Genomic DNA, 11,952 nt, shown 5'->3' with positions numbered 1-11,952 from the left:
AGCAAAAAGCTCAAATTGTTCAAGTTTACCGCAGTTTGGACATGCTGTAAATTCCATGGCTCAAATTTACAATATTATTTAACAGTCCAATATCAGTTTACTTTGTTGTCTATGTAATTACTGGATAATAAGCTTTAGGTTATGGAAATGTAAATGAGCATGAGTGGTAACTAACTGGGTAAAGCCAACTCAAATCACCAGATTTAAAAAAAAAAAAAAAAGTACCTCACTGACCATCGCAGATTTCAAAAGTTCAGGCTTGTATCTGCATTTGTTTGAGGGATAAAGGCTTTTTAAAAAAAAATGCATTTTTTTAAATAAAAAATACAATTACTTTAAGGTAAACACATCAACAGTTATTAGCCCAAACAAATTGTTTCTTATTGCAGTGCCCCCCCCAGTAGTCAAATTACAAAATTTTTTTGCACTTCCTGAAAATGGGGTCCCTCATCCATGTACCCTTTGGTGTCAATACATCAAAGCATTCCTGAGATATGACCTCGCATCCTGTTTGGTGGCTTCACCACCAAATTCAGTTGGCTGTGATGGACAAACGCTTTTGCAAATCAAAATGTCAACAAATAACTTTTCTGAGGCTTGATCTGAAGATCACCTCTGCCTAATATCCTGAAGATGGGACAACATTTGTGACGTGAAAACTTCTAAGCATTTTTGATAAAATCCATGTGGTGTGTTGAACTTGGCTTGAACCAAGGAATCCAATGGTAGCTCATTTTTTAACTGGGCATAGGGTTCAAAAGTTACATGCATAAGTGCACCTCCAACTTTGACCCATTGGTGGGGCTAGAGCACTCGAGATGCAAACATGAAACTCATGAAATATGACTGTCCCCAATCAGTGTCCCAAATTTCTAATTTTTTATGCCTCTGCCACCATAAGGTGCAGGAAGCATTATGTTTTCGGGTTGTCCGTCTGTCCGTCCGTGTGTCTGTCCTGAAACATTGTGAACGCGATATCTCAAAGGCTAATAAAAGGAATTTCACCAAACTTTCACCATTTGTGCGCTTTGGGACAAGCATGAACTGATTAGATTTTGAGATCAAAAGGTCTAAGGTCAAGGTCACTGTGAGGTCAAATGTCTGTCCGCATGCGTCCGTCCCAAAACCTTGTGAACGCGATATCTCAAAGGCTGATGAAAGGAATTTCACCAAACTTTCACCATTTGTGCGCTTTGGGACAAACATGAACTGATTAGATTTTGAGATCGAAAGGTCTAAAGTCAAGGTCACTGTGAGGTCAAATGTCTATCCGAAAACCTTGTGAATACAATATCTCCAAGGCAGATGAAAGGAATTTCACCAAACTTTCACCATTTGTGCGCTTTGGGACAAACATGAACTGATTAGATTTTGAGATCGAAAGGTCTAAAGTCAAGGTCACTGTGAGGTCAAATGTCTATCCGAAAACCTTGTGAACACAATATCTCCAAGGCAGATGAAAGGAATTTCACCAAACTTTCACCATTTGTGCATTTGGGGACAAAGATAAACTCATTAGATTTTGAGATCAAATGGTCTAAGGTCAAGGTCACTGTGAGGTCAAATGTCTGTCTGAAAACCTTGTGAACACAATATCTCCAAGGCTAATACAAGTAATTTCACCAGGTCAAAATTACTGAGAGGTCAAATGTCCATCCCCAAATCACAACTTAAGGCGTGTAGTCTACCGGGCAGAGGCATCCCCATCGACGCCGTTGGCGTTGAGTTCTATCTTTTTACTTTCTAGTTCTATGGGCTGCCATAACCACCCTAGTCAGAAGATGATGAATAATAAGAAAAGGTAGAAACAGAGAGGGTGCCAACTTTTCTGCTTGGCCCTCAATTAACAACGTGAAGGGCTTGGGTAACAGTAAGTTAGATGCCATGTGTTGTCAGACATCAGGGTTGCCAGGTCTGCGTGGTTGTAGAACTGGACTACTTTTTACTCATTGATCCTTTTTTTTTTTTTTTTTTTTTTGTGGGTTTGTTGACTATTTTGAATGCAGTGCTCGTCAGTGAATTACAAATTTCAAATTTGTTATTGTATTTGTTGCCCTATTCAGTCCAAACCCTGTAGAGTTATGTTTTGAGACTATTTTCAATCAGATGTGCAACAGACAAGCATCTCACAAGATAGACTTGTGATATGTCACCTTTAATGAAAATTAGCAGAAATTAATATATAACAGTAAATGAGTATAGAGTACAGGGGGCCATAATAATATGAGCAGCTGTGCCATTGGGAACTTCTTTCTGGAAGCATGAAAACCAGCATAACCTGCCAATACTATGGAAATTGTATGAGACCCTGGCCCATTTAGTTCCTAAAACTGTCAATTAACATATGTTTGCACAGCCACATATAAACTCATCTCATTATAATAATATATTATATTATCATGATCTAAATCTCAGCAAAAAAAAAAAGTTAGCTGTGTTCTACTTCTGAACCATCTGCTCAACTCTGAAGAATGTACTGATTTTCCCCAAAAACATTGTACATGGGTGGCATGGTGGTGTAGTGGTTAGCACTGTTGCTTCACATCAGGAAGGTTCTGGGTTCAAGCCCAGTGGCTGACGGGCATTTCTGTGTGGAGTTTGCACGTTCTCCCCGTGTCCGCTTGGGTTTCCTCCGGGTGCTCCGTTTTCCCCCACAGTCCAAAGACATGCAGGTTAGGTTAACTGGTGACTCTAAATTGACCGTAGGTGTGAATGTGAGTGTGAATGGTTGTCTGTGTCTATGTGTCAGCCCTGTGATGACCTGGCGACTTGTCCAGGGTGTACCCCACCTCTCGCCCATAGTCAGCTGGGATAGGCTCCAGCTTGTCCGTGACCCTGTACAGGATAAGCAGCTGCAGATAATGGATGGATCTCTGTAGCATATTTGCATTATATATGGAACATAAAGAATGTCTTTAGATTTTTCAACATATGCTTAGACATAAATATAATATTGATCAAACATGATATGTTCTGAACATGTTGTTTTTTTTTTAAGCTATTACTGTATTTTGGGAACGCTATTTACACTCACCATCCACTTTTAATAGGAGCGCTTGTACACCTGCTCCTTTTTGTTTTTTCAGTTATCCAGTTATTCAATCATATGGGAGAAGGACAATGTATAAAATCATGCAGATACAAGACAAGGGCTTGAGTTAATGTTCACAGCAAAGATCAATATAGGGAAAAGGTGTTATCTGTGTAAACTCTCGAGACTGTTGTGTGTGAAATTCTCAGCAGGTCAGCAATTTTTGAAATGCTCAAACCAGCCCATCTGGTACCAACATCCATGCCACTATCAGAGTCACAGATATCACGTTTTTTTCTTCATTCTGATGTTTGATGTGAACACGACCCGAAGCTCTTGACCTGTACATGCATGATCTTTTGCACACCGCTGCTGCCACATGATTGGCTGATTAGGTAACTGCATGAATGTGCCGGTGTACAGGTTTTCCTATTAAAGTGGACAGTGTGTGTGTGTGTGTGTGTGTGTGTGTGTGTGTGTGTGTGTGTGTGTGTGTGTGTATAAAATAAATGACACAAATGCAGTCTTTAGGTTTCCAGTCTTTGGTACCTGGTCATCAGGTCTGTGTCCTAGATGGTAAATGTACTTGTTTGTTCCTCGTCTGATTCTGAGTATGCATTGCTGTTTGTGTGGGCCTGTGTTTTTAGCGTGATCTCCACTCTAGGAGGCTGCCTGCTCTCTTGATGACAGAGCCTCCCCGTCTGTCCATAGCGTTTAGCAATCTTTAGCACGTGCACCTTGAAGGATGAGCCAATGAAGACATATAGAATTGGGTTTAGGCAACAGTGTGTGAGTGCCAAGCTCTCTGTGACTTGAGTGGCTTGATCCAGTCCTTTACTGACCTCACAGCTTGTCACCAAAGAATAGATGATATCTATGGTTCGTATAAGCTTAACTATGTTATATGGCAGCTGGGTCAGCAGAAACACCCCCACGACAGCAATCAGGACCCGGAAGGCTTTCCACCTCTGTACTTCTCTCATTCCTGTTGTTGCTGTCTGACTCAGGGTTTTTCCCACCTGGTAATAACAGAACATCATCACCAGGAAAGGTAGCAGGAAGTTCAGTGACACCTCTAGAAACTCCAAGCTAGCTTTTGCAGCTTGTGCCATACTATGTGGGTACACTGCCCTGCAAGATTTGTGGCCAGAGGAGTGCTGCTTGACGGTGGTGAAGAAAAAATCTGGCAAGCCAAACATAAAGGCTGCAGTCCAGACCAAGAGGCAAGGTATCAGCCTCTGTCTCCTTGGTTTTTCAGGTGACCTGGTATACGTGCTGGAGCCCTGGGCAAGCGCTCTGTAACGATCCACACTAATGAAGGCTAGTAGAAACATACTACAACTGAAGTTGATGGTGTAGAGGGCTGCGGTTATCTTGCAGGCCACCACACCAATCTCCCAGCCGTTCATAGCACCTGCTGCCCAAAATGGTAGGGTGAAGAGGAGGAGGAGGTCTGCAAAGGCCAGGTTAAGGATGAGGACATCTGTTAATGTCCGTAGGCATTTGTGGAATAGGTAGATGAATACAACCATGGAGTTTCCAGCCAGGCCTACCACAAGTGCTAGGCTGTAGACCACTGGGAGGAATAGACCAGCAAAGGAGCGAACATCCGATTTGTCGCACACCGTATGGTAATCTTCAAAGTCCTCATCATAGTAGCTGTAGTTTGAACTGTCATTATAATGGTCATAGTAATTCTCATGAAATTCATAGTCTGAATGGAAGCTCATAATGTTCTGAAAGAAAGAAGAGTTGCATTCAGTTTGAAAATCCTGGACTTATTCTATAATTCCATTAAAAGTAGACAGCCTTTCAGTTTCATAAAATCAATGAAATTTAGTTCCCTCTGAAATTTGGTAATTGTGATATATGTTTATTTCTGTAATATCTAAAAAAAAAAACCAGGCCATTCTGTGGCTGGGAAGTTGTTTAATTTGAGGGGATTCGCTCGCAAATAATGTGCATGAAATCACTCGCTTCGTACAATCAAGCAGACAAAGGAAGTCCATGTGCGCATGCACAGGTTTACCTTCGTCTTCGATTTCATCATCTTTTGGGTTTTACAGCAGCTGGCATCTCGTTTTGCATTACTGCCATCTACAGGTTTACCTTGACCGTGCACTGACCGTTCCATCATTCTGTCGCTAAACGAACAGCTGATCACACCGAGGTGCTCGCTGACCGCCGATATTTATTAGTTTGGTCCTGCGTTTCCTTTCCTTCGCAACATAACGTCTTTTCTTCTCGCTTTCCGTTACTGTAGTCAGTCTTTCACGTTTCATTCGCACACTCACGTCCTCCATTTTTCTCTCCTGTTTCAAATTTGTATTCCACAATGCCTTGTACAAATGGGGAAAGCCCACCATGTGATGCATGATGTAGTATTTTGTATTGCGTCATGGTGAAGCAAGAAAAAAATATCGGATAATTTAGGACCACATGGCACTAAATTTATTAATCTCATCTCATGATCTCTAGCCGCTTTATCCTGTTCTACAGGGTCGCAGGCAAGCTGGAGCCTATCCCAGCTGACTACGGGTGAAAGGCGGGGTACACCCTGGACAAGTCGCCAGGTCATCACAGGGCTGACACATAGACACATTGTTCTATTTAAAAAAAAATGGGTGTCAGGAAAATTCTTTATATGACCTACATTTGAAAAATCTGAAAGGCAGTCTACCTTTAATTGGCATTATTACCTTTAATTGGCATTATTACCTTTACTAACCGACACGAACCATTTAGGTAACTCAACAGGTTTTATTTCTTTCAAATATTTATGCATTTGAAATACTAGGAAAGGCATGGATTGAAATGTTCCTCTTTAGAGTGTTATTCCAGAGTTCAGTTGCAGGTAAACACAGCTCTCTAAGCAGTAGTCTTTTAGGAGCATCTGAGTGAGATTTTTATTGCCTTGCTTCAATTCCATGTACTGTAAAAGTTGTTGAAAACTCTGCTGTATTAAATTTGAAATTTCTCATGTTTGCCAACATAAAAGATGTTTTCACATGAGTCCGGTTTGAAAAAGTGACTTGACCTATATGCTTGAAACATTCAACAACCCTTAAGTAGAATTATGGGACTTTGTGTCTTGGTTCATGTCGGAAAAAAGCACAGAAAGCACAACTGTACTCTGTAAAGGGTAATATGACCATGTTCTGCTGCAATGGGTGACAAGGCTATCCACCTCAATTTATCCATCATGTTCGATTCTTTTGCTTTTTAAGCTACCACTTTGTGGACACTACACGGTGCATTGTTTCTTCTTCTTTTTTTTTTCCTTGAATATTTATATTTTCTTATTTCAGGAGCATGTAATGTCTTTTCTGTTTTCCAGTTTATTTTGGAGAAGTTTAATTTAAGAGAGCAGCAGTGTTATGATAATGTCAGTAAAGGTGGCAGAAGGACGGATGTAAGTGCAGGAAGAGTTTAACAACAAGCATGCAGACAATACAAAAACGTCAGGCAGTAGCCGGATCGTGAAACAGGCAAGGGTAATTCGAGGCACAAACAGGATGTCTGAGGAAATGCAGATCAGAGTTGAATAAAATGAACTCAGATTCGAAAACCAGAGTAGCTACACAAAATACAAGGCTAGGCAACGTGAGACCCTTGGAACAACGCATATACTTCATAAAGTCTGAGTGTGTTTGGAGTCCTTATGTGTACGTGCCTTGATTGCTCTCTAATCTGGAACAGGTGCATAACGATTAGTCCTTGCGGCACACACTGCGCACTTGGAGCACAAATGTGCGTGGACATGAGTGACCGTTTGAGGCATGTAGGCGCACGGACGTGACGGATAAATTATGATAAACATTATGTGATCCAAGATGAACATCTGGATAATAAAATGGTTTCTAATGTCATGGCACATTTAGCACAAGCTGTTTTTTTAAGAAAAGGAAGACAACAGCTGCAGTGTTAGCACAGCCAAGAAACATTTGTTATGGTTTGTTATTTCAGCCAACACCAGTACCAGTAATCTGGTATTAAGAGACATTTGAGGGGGGCTACACCACTGTACATACATTCCACATAGTTTATCCCACTCGCTTGAACTTGAACAGATGATTGGACTCCAGTGCTTTAGAGCATGAAAACGCTCAACTGTTCAGTGCATTGTTTCTTCACCCTGGACATTTGATAGTGCAAATTATGAATTACCATACTTCGTCTGTTGCCACGTTAACATAAATATAGGATACTTGATGACAGATTAGTTGCTATGGCTGAATACGTCAATCAGCTGCAGGAGAACAGGTGAGAGTCGCTCAAAAACCTGTACAAGTCTACAGAGAACTTGATCCTGATAAAATCAGCTTTCACTCATGATATGTTCGTGTTACTTAAACTTTATTTTTACAATGGAGCGGCATGGTGGTGTAGTGGTTTGCACTGTCACCTCACAGCAAGAAGGTTCTGGGTTCGAGCCCAGTGACCGACAGGGGCCTTTCTGTGTGGAGTTTGCATGTTCTCTCCATGTCTGTGTGGGTTTCCTCCGGCTGCTCCGGTTTCCCCCACGGTCCAAAGACATGCAGGTTAGGTTAATTGGTGGCTCTAAATTGACCGTGAGTGTGAATGGTTGCTTGTCGCTATGTGTCAGCCCTGCGATGACCTGGTGACTTGTCCAGGGTGTACCCCGCTTCTCGCCCATAGTCAGCTGGGATAGGCTCCAGCTTGCCTGTGACCCTGCATAGGATAAGCGGCTACAGATAATGGATGGGGATATATATAAGGCTAAATGGATGGTTGTACAAAAAACTTTGTAAATCATGTTAAGAGATGCTCTTTTTTTCTCTTCTTCAGTGTTCTGCCTGATGGCAGGTCTGCTCTGACAGCTCCAGCCATCAAAGTTACGAGGGAAGGATTACAGTAGTGCTTTCCCATTTCCTTCTACTGGATTATTATAGAGGTTTTCTCCTCTCAACCATTTACACACACACACATTCACACCTACGGTCAATTTAGAGTAGCCAGGTAACCGAAACACATGTCTTTGGACTGTGGGGGAAACCGGAGCACCCGGAGGAAACCCACACAGGCATAAGGAGAACATGCAAACTCCACACCGAAAGGCCCTCGTCGGCCACTGGGCTGGAACCCAGAACCTTCTTGCTGTGAGGCGGCAGTGCTAACCACTACACCACTCATGCTATTTTTTAGCAAGTGTTTATTGACACACTTACAAAACATTTATAATAGGTAATATTACAGTTATATGGGGAAGCCATGGCCTAATGGTTAGAGAAGTAGCTTTGGGACCAAAAGGTTGCTGGTTCAGTTCCCTAGACCAGCAGGAATGGCTGAAGTGCCCTTGAGCAAGGCACCTAACTCTCGACTGCTCCCCAGGCTGCTCTGGGTATGTTGTACATCACTCTGGATAAGAGTGTGTGCTAAATGCCTGTAATGTAACGCAAGAATAAAAAAATAGCGATCCCACAAAACAAAGAATCAGCATGAACCAGATTACATAAAATTACAAATTGGTATTTATTCCCCCCCCACACTGTTTTAATACTAAGTGGACTTAAAACCTATCATCTCTATAAACCAGTGATTCCCAACCACTGTGCCACGGCACATTAGTGTGCCGTGAGAGATCATCAGGTGTACCATGGGACATTATCCAATTTCGCTTAATTGTTTCGAAAATTATTTATTTACTGCAAATAATTTGTCTTCGTTCGTCTATGCCAGCGACGTATAGTGACCGGCAGAACAATTAAATACTCTTCCAATAGGTGTTAGCAGGTAGCTAATTAACCTGTGTATCTACCTGTTGCCATTCAAACAATAGAATTTAGTAATGCTTTGGGTGTGACAGCAGTGATAGATAGATAGATAGATAGATAGATAGATAGATAGATAGATAGATAGATAGATAGATAGATAGATAGATAGATATTTGAAAAGAAAAAGTACACAATCCAAACTGGGCCCTGGAGAAAATTCTGACCCAGATGAAGGCCCTAGTATGAGTAGAGGTCAGAAGAAAGCAAAAAAAGGTGATTTTCCACAACCTATCTATGCGAGCTGGGCTTTTCAAGCATGACTGCTATAAAAACTAAAAAAGGAGAGTGACTCAGAGCTGTTGAAGATCTTTGTGTGTCTCTTTCTTCAATTCCTACGAGTATATCAGCTTTGTGTTCAACTAAACAGGCCCAGGTTTCCCACTAAGGAAATTGTGAGTAAATTGAGACTAGATTTTTGTGATATTTTTGTTTGGTGGTGTGCCGTGGGATTTTTCAAATGTAAAATATGTGCCGTGGCTCAAGAAAGGTTGGGAAACACTGCTATAAACACACCCTCAACTATAAAATGTTATTTAGCGCTCGTCACAGAATAAGACGACTTGTGTTTCACTTCATTGCAATCCATTATTGAGTTCTGTCTTTCTTGTTTCAGCTTGTAATTGAGTCAACAGCTAAAACACTGTTCAAACAAAACGCACATCACTCTTCTCTTCTCTAAATTATATAGTATAATCTTGTTTATTTGTTGATTGTAAAAAATGAAATTACTTTCGAACCTGCTTGCAAACCCAGTAGTTTCATTCGAATAAAAATGCTTGAATGCTGAGAACATTTACATGTAGTTGTTTATTTTGAGGTTTAGTTTCAAGTGTCTCAAAACCCCCGGAGTCACAGTGTTTGGGACTTTGACTACAATTTCAAAAGTCAATACAGCAGAGTAATCAAAAGTACCAGAGTAATTAAATGGTGATGTGTAGACACATTTTACAAACGTATATCAATTTTGGCCCTCTGTTATAGACCAACAGAAAGTCATCCACCTATGATTAATTGTGGTGACAGTGTAAACAAAGGTATTTTTAGACAAAGTATAGTTGAATGAGTCATTCTCAAGACTGAGTCTTACCTCGAGTGTGTTTGCGTCCTCCCTAGAGGAGCCCTGTTGCTGGTCCACTTTCGGTCTGGGAGCCTGAGAGAGACTGGGTTTAGAATAGAAAGCTCAGTAGATAATAGCAGTTTTGTAAGTGTGTGTGCGTGTGCGCGTGCACAGACAGAGAATGAGGGAGCAGGATTCTCCACCTCTCACATCATCTATATTGGAGGTGATTGCCCCTCCTTCTTGTTTTCTCCTTTACTTGTTGCCTTTTTTCATCCGGTTTATTAGAAATTGAGTGGTTCTCAAGAAATACTTTTACACTTTATCATAAAAACAGTGACAGCCTGGTAAGTAATGAATTCCTCTGCAGTAGCCAAGTTTATTCTGTTTAGATGCGTCAAACATGACTGTGCAGTATAATGAGCTGCATATACACAGAATAATTGCAGAGATCCTCAGTCTCTGTTCTTCTGTCTGTCTGTTTCTCTCTCCAGCTTTCTCTAGAATAGGCTGAGTCACAGAGCTGAGAATAGTATGGCTTGTTTGCATCCCTGTAATGTACCACACCCATCCATTTCATTTAATTCAACCCACAGAAAGTAAAGGCAGCATGGTGGTGTAGTGGTTAGCACTGTTGCCTCACAGCAAGAAGGTTCTGGGTTCGAGCCCAGGAGCCGACAGGGGCCTTTCTGTGTGGAGTTTGCATGTTCTCCCCGTGTCTGCGTGGATTTCCTCCACAGACATGCAGGTGCGGCTGATTGGTGACTCTAAGTTGACTGTAGGTGTGAATGGTTGTGAAGCTGTGACAGGCCGTGCAAGCTGGCAGTAAATTGTGTGCGCTCGATAGATGCAGACAGCCTTGTAAGAGGCTGACAACTGATAGGCCAATTGCCCTATAGGGCGTCAGGATGGGGGGGAAGTAAATACTCTAATTTTTCAGTGTTAAAAAAAAAAATCCAGAATCTCTACACTGATACTATTCTAAAAATGGTGGTGTAGTGGTTAGCACTGTTGCCTCACAGCAAGAAGGTTCTGGGTTCCAGCCCAGTGGCTGATGGGGGCCTTTCTGTGTGGAGTTTGCATGTTGAACAAAAATAAATGCTCCCAAAAGCTATTATTGAAATTATTTGTTGCCAAGGATCTACATATTCTCACCTTTTATATGGATGGCAGAATGAACTGAATCTGAGAATATTTACTTAAAAATTTCAGTTTTGGTAAGTAGTCTATGCATGACTAATTTTTTTTGTGTCAATCCTCTTACCCTGTCTAAATGGGGTGTGCAGTAACTTAAATATTAGAAGTTGCCATACATAAGAAGCAAACCGGGAGACTACCAGGAGCAATAGAGTTTAATAAATAATGGTGGATGAATTCTTATGTTGCATCATGTTTGTTTGAAAAGGCACATTTGGGTATGTTCATCTTCTACAGTAATTGAAAGTATAAATTTTGTTTTTCCTGATACAATTTTCTATTTATTCTTGAGGATGATTTAATTTAGAATGACATTTTTAGGTTTCATGTTTTGGCTTTTTGTCAGTTAAGAATCATTGAATTTACTATAGGGGCTCAGAGTTGCATGTTGACCATTAAATTGGCTTGAATTTGTTAATCATGACAAGTTTTTTCTTGTGTGTTTGCTTGCCATTTTAGTACAATTTTTAAGCCAGAAAACCCCAGAACCCAGGAGCTTTGGGGGGCTTTGCCCCCCCTTGTCCCCCCACCAGGGCGCTGCCCTGGACCAGCTGGGGGCCTGTGGCCCCCAGAACCCCGGCTAAAAATTTTCAGATAATTTCACCAGCCCCAAATCACATCCCTGTTATTTAAATCCAAATGGTGACTTTTTTTTTTTTTGGCTAGGCAGTGTATTTACCATTAGCTAGAACTTGATTTGCTGCCTAGCCAGTTATATTCTGGAATGCTCACAGACATTCTAGGTTATGGAATCAATATATCTCAGGATTCCCCCTGAGTTCTGAAAAATATTCTTCACTTTTTTTCCTTGAAAAATCAAGCCAAAGACGTATTCTTCACTTTTTTCTTTTTTTTCTTCACTTAGTCTGTAT

General features: G+C 41.1%; 2 protein-coding genes across 4 annotated transcripts in view; one reads left to right on the top strand and one right to left on the bottom strand.

Moving 5' to 3' along the window:
- Positions 1–11,952, top strand: part of acad11 (acyl-CoA dehydrogenase family, member 11) — a 90,943-nt gene that overhangs the window by 49,083 nt on the left and 29,908 nt on the right. The gene's annotated exons all lie outside the window — the stretch shown is intronic.
- ackr4b (atypical chemokine receptor 4b) lies at positions 2,972–9,992 on the bottom strand. Its single transcript, XM_060900063.1, has 2 exons — positions 9,914–9,992; positions 2,972–4,767 (listed from the first exon to the last, which is right to left on the bottom strand). The coding sequence occupies exon 2, from the start codon at positions 4,759–4,761 to the stop codon at positions 3,601–3,603; it is 1,161 nt and encodes a 386-aa protein (XP_060756046.1). The 5' UTR covers positions 4,762–4,767; positions 9,914–9,992; the 3' UTR covers positions 2,972–3,600.

The sequence above is a fragment of the Neoarius graeffei genome, chromosome 19 (assembly GCF_027579695.1).
Source record: "Neoarius graeffei isolate fNeoGra1 chromosome 19, fNeoGra1.pri, whole genome shotgun sequence".
Classification (NCBI taxonomy): domain Eukaryota; kingdom Metazoa; phylum Chordata; class Actinopteri; order Siluriformes; family Ariidae; genus Neoarius; species Neoarius graeffei.
Note: the sequence above shows the minus strand (reverse complement) of the source record. Positions and strands in the feature narration are given on the sequence as shown.